Genomic DNA, 15,175 nt, shown 5'->3' with positions numbered 1-15,175 from the left:
AACAACAACAACAACAACAACAACAACAACAACACAGAAGGCTGGACATTGGAGAAGCATAGAGTCATAAGACTTACTGGCTCAAATAAAAATGTGCATTCGTCTAATAATTTACTTGCTTTCTGAGCTATTGTGGCATCCAATTTTGAAAACCTCAAGGAATACGACTCAAACATTGCGGTGAGTTTTTAGATTAACACAATTATCAGCTCTATAGGACATGCAGCAGAGCCATTTAGAGAGCTATCTTCAGCAGTAAATTATAAATAACAAATTAGTGATTATTTTGTGCCAAATGAGCCTGAATCTTGATGAGTACTTACCTAATTTACAATTTAGAAAATGTAGAGAAAGAAATCTATATTGCCGACCTCCATTTCATAAGGTCTGTTCTCCACTTTGCTTCTTGTTCAGAACGACAGACAGAAAAAGGTGAAAAGAGGATTATTGAACAGGCAATACGCATATTTATATAGCTGGTGTGCTTTGTGCTGCTTTACTGCTTCGTCTCAACGGATCCGAATATACAGACGAATAATATTGACAAAATCAGTTACACCTCTGTAACTGAGCAAGGAAACGTAAATTAATAATAAGATCTTGCTATACATTAGCGCCATCTAGCGCGCGGTAGTTTCACTCAAAGGAAGTGACGTAGTTCAACCTCCTTCCAATCAACGGCCGCGGCTCAACATTCGAAAGTCAACGAGCGGAGAGTCGGACATGATGTGTTAACACGGATTGTGTTAACTTCAGTCACCAACATCTTTTGGTACACACCAAACAGCTTGGTGGTTCACACGTGTCGGTAAGTTGGCTTTTAGGTTGCTTTCAAATATGACGGCCGCCTCCAGCTACTGTGTTATTACGTGTGTTATATCCGCGTACGTTAACGTTAAGTAGCATGCTAACCCAGCGAGCACACACACAGTCGTTTGTTTTGCTGACGTGGATAACGGTAAGAAAACTAATTTGAATTAATCGCAGATCCGAAGCCATGGTGAAAGAACGGCCCCAGAAGAAGTCCTTTCAGCAGAGTCTGGAGGACATCAAGGAGAGGATGAAGGAGAAGAGGAACACACGGCTGGCTCGTGCTTCAGCCCCCAGAAGAGCACGGGCCCAGCTGATCAACAACAGCAGTGGTAAGGAAGTGTGTCATGTTATCACTTGAACAAGCGTAACTTAAATGACGTTTAGCTCTTCCCCCCACAGTCATGTAGACTAAGAGCTTAGTGCCTATACCATGATGCCATTGTCAGATGCAGGAGATATGTTGAAATGCATAAACAAGCAAGTAACATCCGCTCCCATGTTTTCTCCCAGTGGTTAATTCCATTCACACTATTCTGAAGGGTGTCCAGCTGAACAACAAGGAGCTGGCGGTTGTCTTGCAAGCTGAAAAGGAAAAAGGGAGACAGGCTAATGCAGTGATCCTGCAGCTGAAAAGGGAGCAGCAGGCACTGTTCCTTCACCTGCTTCTGCTCAGGAAGAAGCTCAAAGAGCAGGAGGCTCTTGCAGCGAGTGCTTCACAGGTACACCGGGGAGACCTGTGATCTGTCCTTGGTTGATGAACTAATCCTGGCTTACATTATTTCGAAGTAATGTTACCGTGTGCCTTCGTAAAGGAAATTATATATATTTTTTATTTCTGTGTTGACTTAGACTAAAGCTCCAAATGTCCTTGTGGAACCCAAACGCCATGAGGATTCAGCAAGGTAACTTTTTGAAAACCGATAAAACTTTGATGACATCCTTTTTTCTGAGGTTTATGATTTTATCAGGACCTCTCAATTTACAGGAGAAAGCCGTCCAGCCAGAATCTTGATAAGCCCATTGTGTGCAAATCCTCACCCATCTGTGCAGGTATTATACACTACTACTACTACTACTACTACTACTACTACTACTATTATCATCACTCTTAATATTACACATTAGCCAGAATAGTTAACTTATTGTCAGCTCAGTACTTTTATACAATTTTGTTAGTTAAGTAATTAAACCAATTGTTAAGCATTCTGCCAAGAGTTTTATTTGTAGATCGATCAACAGAATACATTTCAATGTAGGCTATTCTTCAGATCACCTAGTTGAATAATTCCTTGAAGAAATTGGAAATCGCATGTATCCAAAAAACTAAGCTGTTGTAATGGTAATGTTTTTGTTCTCTTTTTTTTCCTTCTATTTTACAGACCGTATGCCTTCCGAAAAGAATGTACATTCTGACCAGCAGGTTGTGCTGCCATCTACGGTGAGTGTGAGACGTCGCCATGCGGATAGAAGCAGCAGGAGGAGGTCTGAACGTGTGCAAGTAAAGAAATTGATGAGTGAGGGCGACCCCATCACAGGCTTGAGTACTTTGATAGCAAGTCCTATTTGCAGTGACTTTGAAAATAAAAATCAGCCACAGCGAGGAACAGAAACAGACTTCGCGGACCCCGTTGGCACTGAGGATTTTCTGCATTCTACTCCTGAACCTGTCCCACCCAAAAACAGCAACAACCAGCAGCGGCCCAGCAGGAAAAAAGCCCAGCAGCAGCAGCCCCGAACCAAACCAGAATCGGCTACACAGAAAGTAGAGAGAGGCCGCAAACCAGACCGTGTCCCTTTGAAGAAACCTTGGGAGAATCCCAAACCCAAAGCTCGCTCCAAGAGTCGGGACCGGTCAGCCACACGGGCCCAAACAGCAATGGCGTCACAAGGGAACAAGCTGAACAGCTCACTGGGTTTTAATGACACATTTGACTTTGACTGTGAAGGGGCGGTTCACGTCACACCGTTTAGAGCCAAGGCAGAGGACAATCAGTCGTCCACACTCATTAGCGAAGAGACTCTGCAAACTGAGGCTACACCTGTGGTTTCTAAACGGATTGAATCCAGCTCGTCATCAACAGCCTCTGAATCGGAGGACAGTCTTTATATACCTCAGAAGAGCCGACGGCCACAGACTTCCCCCAACCAGACCAAAGGGATCACCACTCGTAGAGGCCGGCACTCTAAAGTCGTCCGAGAGAAAGAAATCATTCCACCAAAACAAGAGATCTCTGGGGAGCTTTTGGGTTTGTTGTTCTTAACTTAATCTTTGTTTATTTTGGGGTTTATTAGAGTATAGATGGTTATAGTTATATTTATAATTTTAATTAATTATGTTGTGTTTTGTAGTCTTTAGAGATGAAGAGTCAAGTCCTAAGGATGTAGAGCCTGAAAAGATAGAAGCTCATCACTCCCCTGGCTGTAGCTTCTCGAACAGTCCGGAGACAGCGTTGTTGAGACAGGACAATCACCACGGTGAGTAAATGGTCAGGAACATGTTGAGCATTGTAATTATGGCTCTCAGGCTGTAATGCATGAGCATGAGTATACACAACAAACCTGTAAAGACAAACTAGATGGTGTTTTGGAGTCTCATTTAGACACTCGTTAGCAGCCACCTTTATTTGAGATGCGTATAAGCTTTGAAATTCTCAAGCGGGGTATTTACTGCCGTGTTTTATATCATAGATCAACACATTTAAATGTCTCAAGTCGGATCAAACCACAGACCTTATTTCAGGCATCTAACAAAAACATTTTAAAAATCCCATTGAATTTTGAGATGAGGGAACCGGAAGAGCAAAAATGCAAACTCATGTGCGATCTCAGACGATACTTTATAGACATCCAGGTTGGCCAGTCATAAAAGGTTTTAGTTCAGATTCCTGCTAAATTCATTAATTTAGGACTGCAGCAACCATTGCATTTTATAAAATTCACAAAATGTAAAGCACATCTTATATTTGTTGTTCTTTTCCTGCGTGATGTTTTCAATTTCGCTGAGGCACAGTTTCTTAAATGCAACCCAAAAATGTAGCTTGGTGTTAACCTCTTCTCTCATGATGACCTTACTGTATGATATTTAACAAAGACGTCCCTGTGAATTGTGTCATGGCTCTTTCTTGCACTTGAGTATCTGTTTTTGCAAGGTCGTAATTTGTTTTTGTTTATCCTGGTTTTTCAGAGCCTCCGAGACGGGCTAATGAGAAGGATTGTTTGCTGCCTGTCAGCCCTCTGGTTGAAGTGGAGATGATGAGAATAGACAATGTCCTGTCTAATTTTGGCGGTTCGTCTGGTGACGCTCACCAAACACCCCAGAGGATCAAGAAGTGCAAGAAACGTACGTTTACTTGTCCAAAGAATAATCTCACAGTACGACTGCGTAAATACAGTAAAAACTTGTCACATCAGTGGGCAACTCAGGAGGCGTGGCCAGATCACATCATCACCTTGTCACTTCCCAATGCATTTTCTTCCCTGCAAAGTCTTAGTTTCTCACTGGTGGGCGCACATGAATACACACCTGCTTTTCTTTTTCTTGCTTTTGGATCACATCTTTCATCACGTTTCCACAGGTGGGCTCGGTGTAAGGACAGCAGGGCGGGGCTCGAGTCTGTGTGATGTGACCAATCTGTCCCCTGCAGCCTATCGCAAATTCTCCCATGATGGCTCACGGTCCTCTGATGCCCGATGCTGCGCTCCGGTTCCTCCTCGCAAGCGCCGCTGCACCATGGTGGTGGACTACAAGGAACCCACGCTAAATGCGTAAGTTCACATATTGATGTTACTCTTGGTGTAAACGATTTCAGATATGTTCACATGTTTGAATGCTCAACATTGTCACATTGTCATGTTAACAGGAAGCTTCGGCGTGGAGACAAGTTCACAGACTTGCAGTTCCTCCGTTCTCCTATTTTCAAGAAACATTCTGGCAGGAGGTCTGTGCAGAAATCAAGGAATTCAATTAGCAGCCAGCTGCCATTTGATAAATACAATGAGTCATTTGTGGGATGTCGCTGAAGGCGACTGGCTTGTGAGTTTTAATCTGATTTTTTAGGTTTGACAAGTGATCATTTTGTTTTTTCACTCAAGGTTGTATTTTATTTTAATTTGAAACAAAACTGTGATCAGTAGATCTTACTTGTTGGCTGTAAAGCTTTTCTCCTCTTCACTAGCTAAATGTATTAATGGCTATTTTATTAAGATGGCCAATTCTATTGGTCAGCATCTTACTTCAGTTCTATTTCTTATTTTCTACTGTATTATGTGACAATAAATGCTGTTTCTTGAATTTCTTTATTGCATTTATATACAAGTTTATATGACTGGCTGTGGTAGCGTGACACTGAAGTCTGCTGGGTCTTAAATATATAAAAGTGTATTAATCTAGTTAGTGACATTTAGGGCCAATAAAACTTAAACACCAACATTTTGTTTAAAGTTAAAAGTTTAGTTCCAATATTTATACATGTCGAAATGATTGTAACCTTAAGTTTGCATTTAATCATCGTATAGGCAAGTAGTGGATTCTGTGTAGTTTTATTTATGGAAGTCTGATTTAACGTCAGCTGAAAAGAACAACTGTTCTGCACGCTCACTGACCGACTGCTGCTTGATAACATGATGCAACGGTCCCGTTGTGCCCAGTTATTAAACTACCTAATCATACTAATAAAGTAATGGAAACATCTCAGTCAGATATATACGGCTCCAGGAGGGTTTTGGTGTCTTTTTGGCATAATATATCTTCTTATCGTATGTACGATACAATGACATTGTTGATTGTTCTGACGTTTTTTGACATAATATACTATGAATTTTGATCATGTTAATACTACTACTATACGTTGACTTATTTATGACTTTTTCTCCATGCTATATGATGCCTTGATTTTTCTTTCGCAGTGCTATACTTAGATTTTATGACTTTCTTTTTAGAGTTAGAGAGAATTTTCTCATGCAAAGGTCCAGAACATCAAAATAATGTCTAAATTGCGCTATGATTTAAAATCAAATAAAGAACGTTCAATTGAATAATTCAGATTTCATAATGAAATGGATGAATTATAAATAATAGATACTCTAATAATAAATAAATATCTTATTTCAAGTAAAATATGGGCTGTATTAAAAAATAATGACAAAGCTTAATAAAGTACTTAATTTTTAGGACATGTTTGCTGAATTGTCTTTGCCCTGCAGCTTTAAATTCACTTCATTCATGTCTGAAGTAATGACAATAAAAAAAGCCACAATATCATAATATTAAAAAGAAATTCGTGTGCAGGGATTTTATCTGTGGTTATTGAAACCACTATGACACTATCGACATACTATAATGTGAATGTTTTTTCCCTGACACGCTATATAGTATATGTTTTTGACTTTTTTAATTATTTACAGGAGGCTTTGTAGACTGCAAAAATAATCAATCATTAAAACTGGCAAACAACATCTTACATATCTAGCTATGTTTCATGTCCACTTATCATTTCACCTGCAACTATCTCAAATAAAATAATGTGTACTCCTGGTCTGAAGTCGAAAATCTTACAAAAAGAAAAACTAATCTGTACCATATTATAATTATATTAGTAGTAAAACAGTTTCCCTTATCAGACATACAAGAATAAAGAGCAAATGAAAGCAATGTAACGTGAAGGCTAGGAAACCGTTTACGTCCTTGAGTTGAAGAACTAGACACTAAATTAGCCTCACTTCTGTTTTATTCAGTCTATAAAATAGGCTAATACTATGTCATTAAAACCAGTTGTACAAAGAGCATGAGATCATTTTCCAGACATATTACAAAATGTATTTTTTTCTTAAAGTTTGAAAAGTACAAACACCTTTTTACAAAACAGCAAAACTACATAGTATTGCACAATCTTTTCATATATCTCCAAAGTATAAAGTTATCAATCTCCATTTGCAGGAAAGAAATAAGAAAGAATAAATTAAGACCTTGTCTTAAGCATAATTCTTTTAAATTACAGAACATAAATAAGAATAAATTCTAGGTAATTGAAAGTTGTCCTTAGTGAACAGCGGTAATTTAAGTGGAAAACAAATTCTGAAAAGAAGAAAAAAAACATTTGAACAAATACTTAATGAAAGTGCATTTCGATAGTCAAACTGCCCTATGTGGCTTATTGGGGAAAAGAAGATTGTTTTTTGTTCTGAAACAGAAAATATATGTTATTTACACATTTCAAATATACAGTGGGTATAAGTGCTTTAAAATTCAAATCTGTACATATTTAAAGTACGTATTCCTCTTTTGGCAGGATGAACTCATCACAGACAAGCTTTGACCTTATTAACACAAACAAAGTTAAATAGACAGGAAACCCTGAACTCTCAGTCACGTTCCTCACAGGTATTGTGTAATAATACAACGTAGATGCGGTTACTGCTCTTCACAACTCTACCTGAGTCAACTGAGAGGGAAAGGCAGACACTCAGAAAGGCAGGGGGTGAAAGTATGGAAAGCAAGGAGAGAAGAGATGGAGGGAGTGAATCTCCAATCAGCCGTCAATCTTTGTTACCTTTCAATGTCGACCACAAAAATAATAACAGAAGTTTTCTGTCCAGGTTAGAATGTCTCACGACGACACCTTCCACTGCCCTGTTTTCCCTGGGACTTTGGGATATGTGATGAAATAGAACGACAATTTGCTTCTTTTGCTTAAGGCCTCCAGTCTCGGAGGCCTTCAATGAGGCCTTCCCTTATGCGTCTCTCAGTGTTAATATCAGTCCAAGCTACTGATTCAGGATCTGGGTTGGCATGCGTCAAACATCAAAAGAGTGCTGAAATGAGAATCGTTCGCATCTCTTAAATTAAGATATGTATTTCTGAATTAACCGCTCCAGAGTCAGTAGTCCAATTCTTAACTTCTCCACGCATATAAATGTCTTTTGCATGACCCATAACCTAACCCTAAACATGTATAGTCCCATCTTTTGTTAAGGGGAGGAGACACTTCTTTCTCTCTTCTACTTTTCGATGAGGCCTGCTTCTTTGATCTTGGTGTAGAAGAATTTCTCCAGTAAATTGGCACACTTATAGTACTCGCTCTCTGGAGGGTTGTATTCCCGACAGTTGGTGAAGATGCGCTGCATGTCGGCCATGAACAACTTGCGTGTCGTGTAGTATCTGCTCTTCAGACGCTCGCTCATTGTCTTAAGGTCTGTGAGGGGGGAAAAGGGAAGTCGTTTCTTGACCCTTGATTAAATATGTACACTACCAAACCAAGAGATCTTCTCTTAATGCACAAAGGACACATGCCTGAATATTTATTCCAAAAGATCTGCACTGTGATCTAAAAATTATACTTATAAAAAAGTGCAAACATTTTTTGAATGGACTCTCAATGTGGAGCATAGTAAACAAGTATAAATAGAAAGGTTAAGCATTTCCTCTAATGGAGATCAATGTTCAGCGTTCAATCCCAGCATGCACCTGCCCTGCCGATGTGTCCTTGAACCTCATCTGCAATGTCTTACTCCTCATTCATAATTGTAAATCATTGAATATTAGTAAGTGTGTTCCACTCTTGTACTCCAGATATATACTGTATACTGTATACATACCCATGGGGAAGCGAATTACTTGATAGTACCCGGGTGCCTCTGTTTTCTTCACTGGCTCCATGAAAGGCCAGGCATTCGGGTGACTCTAAGACAGAATGACCAGTCTTGTAAGAATAAGATGTGTGTATGTGTTAAAATAACACTGTGTGTGTCTAAGCCTCACCTTCACATGCTGGAGGATAGTCTTTAGAGTGCTGTACAATTGATCTGGGTCCTTCAATTCCTTTCTAAAGTACAGCAAGTCACAGAAAACAACATCAAGTTAATAAGCCAAGTCATTGGGTGAAGTAATGGGAAGGCACAGGAGAGTCACACTCACCCTTTGCCCACAGGCTTCCAGCCAGTTTCACCTTGTGATATAAAGAAACAAAAATGAACCTCATATATCCCACTAAAGACATCCATACATGTGAAATACAAACCTAACATGGTGTGAAAGGAAGCTGTAAGATAGTGTGTAGTCAGTATTGTGAGCAACTTACGTATGCCAGGAATGTTCTCGATGGGAATCTGCCGAACTCCTTCCTTAAAACAGGAAAGCCCCGGATAGACTTTTCTGATCTGAGCCTGCTTCCTCTCTATCAGCTTTTTGATGATCTGAGGGAGACAAATGAGATGAAAAAGTAGCGAATGCAGGGACAAAAACAGAAATGGTTGGCATTGAAACAATTTAAATGCAAAAACAAATACCTCCTTCTGCTTCTTGATAATGACAGAAAACTCTGTGTAGGGAATGCTGGCGTTGAGTTCACAGCCCATGAGTGTGGCTCCTTCATAGTCCTTGATGTAGCCCACGTATTTGGCCTTGGGAACCTTGATATCCTTTGAGAAACCCTGAGAGGGAGGAGATTTCTGTATTTGTGCAGCTGTACATAAAAGTTGTACAAATGCTTCCAAGTGATGATAATAATAATAATAATAATAATAGTAAGTCTATTTGAAGAAACGTGTGTCACTAGCGTAAAACAAAGCAGATTACACAGTATCAAAAATAGCAAAGTTCAAAACAATATCTTAAAACAAGTTTATTATAATTGTCTAAATTGAAATGGTTCTTTTGTTTTTGCAGGCCATTTAAAGATATTTATGTATGCACGGTTCAGTAGAAACTAAAGTCACCACAGTATTACACAAATTGTACGTGCACTTTAACGGACATAACATGTTACCTGTTTCTTGAAGTAGCCAATGGCGTACTCATCAGCATAAGTGAGGAAGTTGAGGATTTCATGCTTTATGTGATATTCCTTCAGGTGGTTCATTAAATGTGTCCCATAACCCTATAACCACACAGCCAAAAGAGGCAAAGGTCAAAACTGACCAATCAGACAGCATGAATTCAACGAGCTAACAGACAAAGAAGTGCCCTCACCTTGACCTGTTCATTGGAGGTGACCGCACAAAAGACAATCTCCGTGAAGCCCTGCGATGGAAACATTCGAAAGCAGATCCCTCCGATCACGCGACCATCTTTGATAAGTGACAGCGTCTTGTGCTTCCTGTAAAAGAAAATCAAGGTTTTATAGTCAAAATGTACCTCCAACACATCTGTGACTGCGATGGTAAAGATGCACTCACGGATCAAAGACCAGCCGCGTGATGTACTCCTTGGGCATGCGGGGCAGCTGGTGAGAGAACACATTCTGGAGGCCGACGAGCCACATCAAGATCCTCTTATTGGGCTTCTGATTTAGGGAGTTACCAATAACGTGGAATTCAATCACCCCCCTGCGCTCCTCGAGGCGAGCAGCTTCATCGCGTGCAGAGTGAGCTGACAGCAGACTGGTCTGCACAGGAAGGAAGGTATTAAACGATGATGGTCACCTTTGTTCAAAACACATATAATATATATCACACATGTGGATAAACATTGTCTTCATTAGGAGTGAACAGACCACTACTCACTACTGCACATCACTGTTACTGAAATGATGCCGTATCCTAAACTTACAAGTAGACCATTCACAGTATTAAGCAATGCCAGCAGTAAGTTAATCAAATGTAGTCAAACATAATTGTGTTTTTCTTCCTTTCATCTAATGCATTTCCTGCCAAATGAATAACATTATTTTTATAGCATACTTTGGGCATGCAAAATGCTAATATAAAAACAGTATTGTGTTTTGTCCAAATTTAAAAAAGTGTTTGATGTCATTGACAAAGCTTTTTTCTTCATCAAACTCAAACTGGAAGTCAATGGGAACTGGTTACCTCTGGAATGGCAGCAGGATCGGTGATGGTTGCCATGACTTCATTGATGAGCTCCACGGGGATGTCACCCACTACCCTAGGTCTCTTGATTTCCTCATGGGGGAGAGGCTCAGTGGGTTTACGCTTTTCTCCAACTGTGACAATGCATGGACACAGAGGAAAGTAGTTATCTAAGACTTATATTTGCACTCTTCACACTTTCTTTTGCAACTGCTGCACAGAAATTTCCTTAGGGATGAATTAAGTTTGATCTTTGTTTATCTTCCTCATTAAATGTATCTTTTAAACCTTCTCAGCAGTTTAGTAGTGCATCTTAAAACAAGTTATTCAGCATTTAAGGTTAGCTTCCTATGGGCTCATCTCCAATAAGCCATTTTCACAGCGGCCATTTTGACAGATAATTGCAGCTGTAATCACTAAAATGATGTATGGTCCCATTCTGTCTGTCTATCAGTATGTTAGATGCATTTTTTTACTTCTGTTTCTTAACATAGCTTTAAGGCCAAGACTCAAATAAGTATTTGAGGAAATGCGTGAGTTGAAACTTTGGGACATTTGGTTATAAATTGATATAATTAAAGTCATTGGATAGGGACAATGAATCTTTGTAAGCTAAGGAGGTTCAGCTGCAAATGCCACTATAACGCATAAACATGGTTTACTTGTCAAACACAAGACCTTCCCTAGTGCCCACTGTTTACTATAAGTTGGGATGTAATAACGTGTAATTATTGTAACTGTATGAGTAATTACAGGTTTGACTGTAATACCTGGGCTTGGCTCCAGTACAGAAACTGTTTTCCTGGCAGGGCTGACACTGCCGCAGGTAGATTGGTCCACTGTCACAGGGCTGGTGCTGTAGTACAATGGCCTGGCCACAGGGGGCGCACTGATAACTACAGAGCAACGGAGAGAACATTATTTAGTCTTGAAAATGTCAAGTGACAATTCTTACACAGTCTAACGTTAGCTTGAAGAGGGTGTCTGTTACCTGTATGGATAGGTATCTGCCCTCCTGATGCTCCTGCCAAGAAGTCTTGGCTCCAGATCGGAGAACTATGGCTGTACACCTCCTCCTCCAGCATGGACAGGAACCTGAGCCAAAGAAAACAAAACAACCACGATAGAACTGCTTTAATGATGGTTGTCAAGCATACATAATGCTTATCGTGTCGTTTGATACTGAGGGTGGCCATGCATGTGTAGTGCATGAGCGAGTGGCTCTGCTGTGTGGCTAATTATATGTTAGTCTTGATAGGAAACTACGGTTGTGGTGTATCACTTTGCATTCAATCTCAGAGATAATTTTTTCTTACTTGGGAAAGTGTGTGAGGATGAGTGTACGTTTTTCAGGTGGCAACTTGTCCTTTTCCTGTCTCGCCTGCTCCAGCAGTTGTTTCCTCATCACAGTGAACACTGAACGCAACAGCGTCTGGCCGAAGATCTGAGTGGTCTCGTACCGGGGCAGACTGTCACAGAACTGAGGCACATTGCAGTAGCAGAGCCACCTGTAACGAGCACACCACACAAACAAGTATGACTGTAGACACGTTTGGTCCATGTGACCAGGATGTCTGGCAGTACACTTGGTAGTGCTGCTACCTGGTGTAGTTGGCTTTGTATCCAGCTGCATCCTCATTAGGAACCCTCTGGCGTCTCTGAGAGGGCGTTTCAAGCTGCCAGTAGTTGATTTGGTTGAGAAACATCTTGGCCAGTTCCATGATGGTTTGACGTTCCTTAGAGGGCAGGTGGCTGAATTTGTACTGGACAAAGTTGTTCACCCCCTTTTTGCAAAACAGAAAATATATAGAAGGGAAAGTGGACACGATGAAACATTTGTGTTGATAAGCGTTGATGCACATGGAAGATGTGATTACCTCCTCGATACTGGGTTTTTCAAATGGAGGACTCTCCTGTGCTTCCAGCATTGGTTTACCCATCTGTAGGATGGATTTCCTCAACAGCTGAAAAATTAAAAATACTTGTACACAATGCGGGTTTGTAAAATCCTGTGTTTGTATATATTGATGTAGAAGAGGAGGCTTACTTTGAATAGGGAAAAGTAGACCTGTTTAGTGTCAGCATCCTCCTCTTTGTGAACACATGTGTAGAGATACTCCACATCCAGGACAATACCTAAAAGTCTGTTCATTTCCTCCTCAGAAACATTTTCTAAATGGGTCACATGATCACCTAGGGAGGAAAGAATACATTTTAAATTGGTATATCCTGTACTGAAAATTATTATTATTATTATCATCTGTAGCTTCTTTCCTAGACTTGCTGACATACCCAAGGTGTGAGAGCAGCTCCGGCAAGGTTCCTGGAGGTTGACTGTGCTGGACGGCTGGTCAGTACGTGGGGGTGTAGGAGGAGGGTTTTGACTTTTCCAGCCATTACACTTGCAGGCTCCCTCAGCCTAGGCAAAGCACAGTTTAAATGAGTGTGGAACATGATTCATATTCTATAGTGAATAGTAATAAACTGATGAGAGTTGTATTGATATTGGAAGAAGAAAAATAAGCATATATGAATTGTTTTCCGAAATTTAAATGATTTGGTGTTTGTAATGTTGGTTATGGTGCTTCGTGACTGTCAGGTGGAGTTGCTGGTTATCAGTCACCTGCATACTTTATCTGCTTTTTAACCAGTGCCTGTAAAATAAACAGTAGGCTATATTTCCCTAGTAATGTATTATTTTAATATACAGTAAATGGGCCTTGGCAGCATGAATACATTTTAAAAAGTGACAATGCCGCTCAGAATAATGGAGATTTGTACTGACTGACTTTATACAATATCAAGAGGTAGAGTGAGGAGGCCTGTCAGCGTCAGCTGGAGCTGCAGCACTGCGCATGCGCCTGAAACAACAACAAACTCCGCCCCTCCAGCAGCTGTCACCCTGTCAAAACAAAGACCCCGTCCCTCTCTGCGGATGATATACTGCACAAAAACAATAAAATCCTCTGTTTGTCGTTGTCGGCTCGGGGACACCGTATCGTTTCCCGTGGAAAGCCTCAGACCGCGCACGAGCGCGCGCGCACACACACACACACACACACACACACTGGGATGCAGCCGTTGTGCACACAGCCTGCTACTCCCAAGTACCAGCGCCAAGCCAATGTTTACGTTCACCGACCCCCCACCTAGACAGAAACATAGTACCGTTGTACAGTGGACAACGTACAGCTGGAAGGCCCTGCATTATAGTCCTGCAACAATAACGCTTGCATTGATTGGATTATTAATATTGCTCTTACAATAATTGGTTCGTGCATGCAAAATGAAAAAAAAAAAAAAAAAAAAAAAAAGAAGTGCGGCAATGGCTTCCTTTGCTGCGCTTGCATTTTGTAAACTATTGCAACCAAGCCCAGGAAATAGGATTCATTGTGAATAATTTAACCGCTGTGATTAAAAAGACGGCCATCTGCAAAAAATATCATACTTTGCAGGATGAATACACTCCGAGTTTTTCCAGTTTCTTTGGCCGAGGTGAAGAGCGGAGTTGCGCCTTCTTCACGGCGATACGTGCGGATCCTCCAGCGGCGCCGGAGCCTTCCGTCCCCCCGGCTCCAGGTGCGGCCGGAACCAGGCCCGCTGCACCGATGGCCGGCGAACCTTGCTGAATCCCAGCGCTGTCGGCCATGATTCACACGGAACCCCGACGGGACCCCCGGCCCGGGAAATATTCGCTCTGCCGTCCGCTCTATTCCACAAGCGGAGGATCAGACATGGCGCTCATCCTTATTTTCAATTTCTCACTGTAGGCCCATTTTCCTCCGCTAGGGGACTCAAATGGGATAGGCCAAATCCACTACAATTCAGAGGAGAAAGGTCACAAAATGCAACCATTCCTAGCAAAATTTCAAGGTCAAATGTAATAGAAAAAATGTGGATTGCCATGCGGAACTATCTTAGCGCACAATGACTGGTGAATAGTTGTAATTGCATGCAACATAATAAATTAATACTAAAACTCAATAATTTATAGACTAGTATTACAATTATCATTAAAGCAGTGACATACACCATTGTTGTACATAGAAGAACAATTAGTTAAAAACCCCTGAATAAAAGAAATCGTGGGATCTAATCAGATTCAGATAATTATTGCATAACAATGGTCAGGTTAAAGGTCAGAGATGTCTAAAGAATAACAAGTGTATATCAATACAATGTCAAGTTCAGAGGTCATGACCTATAATAACCAAACATCCATCCATCCATTTTCAATGCTGCTTATCCTCATTAGGGTCGCAGGGGCGCTGGAGCCTATCCCAGCTGACATAGGGCGAAGGCAGGGGACACCCTGGACAGGCCGCCAGTCCATCGAGGGCACATGTAGGGACATACAACCATTAACTCTCACATTCACACCTATGGGCAATTTAGAGATCAATTAACCTGCAGCATGTCTTTGGACTGTGGGAGGAAGCCGGAGAGCCCGGAGAGAACCCACGCTGCCACGGGGAGAACATGCAAACTCCACACAGAAGGACCGCTCCGACCGGGAATTGAACCCGCGGCCCTCTTGCTGTGAGGCGACAGTGCTAGC

The 15,175-nt window shown here is 41.1% G+C and overlaps 2 protein-coding genes across 2 annotated transcripts; one reads left to right on the top strand and one right to left on the bottom strand.

Annotated features, from left to right (window-relative positions):
* Nucleotides 1–692: 692 nt before the first annotated feature.
* On the top strand, nucleotides 693–5,104 carry sgo1 (shugoshin 1). The gene is made up of 10 exons (XM_034546014.1): nucleotides 693–808; nucleotides 988–1,142; nucleotides 1,324–1,532; nucleotides 1,663–1,715; nucleotides 1,799–1,863; nucleotides 2,193–3,059; nucleotides 3,163–3,288; nucleotides 3,998–4,153; nucleotides 4,389–4,578; nucleotides 4,674–5,104. The coding sequence occupies exons 2-10, from the start codon at nucleotides 998–1,000 to the stop codon at nucleotides 4,831–4,833; spliced, it is 1,971 nt and encodes a 656-aa protein (XP_034401905.1). The 5' UTR covers nucleotides 693–808; nucleotides 988–997; the 3' UTR covers nucleotides 4,834–5,104.
* Nucleotides 5,105–6,521: 1,417 nt separating this feature from the next.
* On the bottom strand, nucleotides 6,522–15,049 carry kat2b (K(lysine) acetyltransferase 2B). Its single transcript, XM_034546043.1, has 19 exons — nucleotides 15,025–15,049; nucleotides 14,066–14,326; nucleotides 12,910–13,036; nucleotides 12,665–12,810; nucleotides 12,495–12,581; nucleotides 12,220–12,401; nucleotides 11,934–12,125; nucleotides 11,609–11,712; nucleotides 11,388–11,513; nucleotides 10,618–10,751; nucleotides 9,985–10,193; nucleotides 9,779–9,905; nucleotides 9,576–9,686; nucleotides 9,097–9,240; nucleotides 8,889–9,003; nucleotides 8,726–8,756; nucleotides 8,570–8,633; nucleotides 8,407–8,491; nucleotides 6,522–8,003 (listed from the first exon to the last, which is right to left on the bottom strand). The coding sequence occupies exons 2-19, from the start codon at nucleotides 14,264–14,266 to the stop codon at nucleotides 7,810–7,812; spliced, it is 2,379 nt and encodes a 792-aa protein (XP_034401934.1). The 5' UTR covers nucleotides 14,267–14,326; nucleotides 15,025–15,049; the 3' UTR covers nucleotides 6,522–7,809.
* Nucleotides 15,050–15,175: the final 126 nt, after the last annotated feature.

This window comes from Cyclopterus lumpus, chromosome 11 (genome assembly GCF_009769545.1).
Source record: "Cyclopterus lumpus isolate fCycLum1 chromosome 11, fCycLum1.pri, whole genome shotgun sequence".
NCBI lineage: Eukaryota > Metazoa > Chordata > Actinopteri > Perciformes > Cyclopteridae > Cyclopterus > Cyclopterus lumpus.
This window is presented reverse-complemented; position numbering and strand designations above follow the sequence as displayed.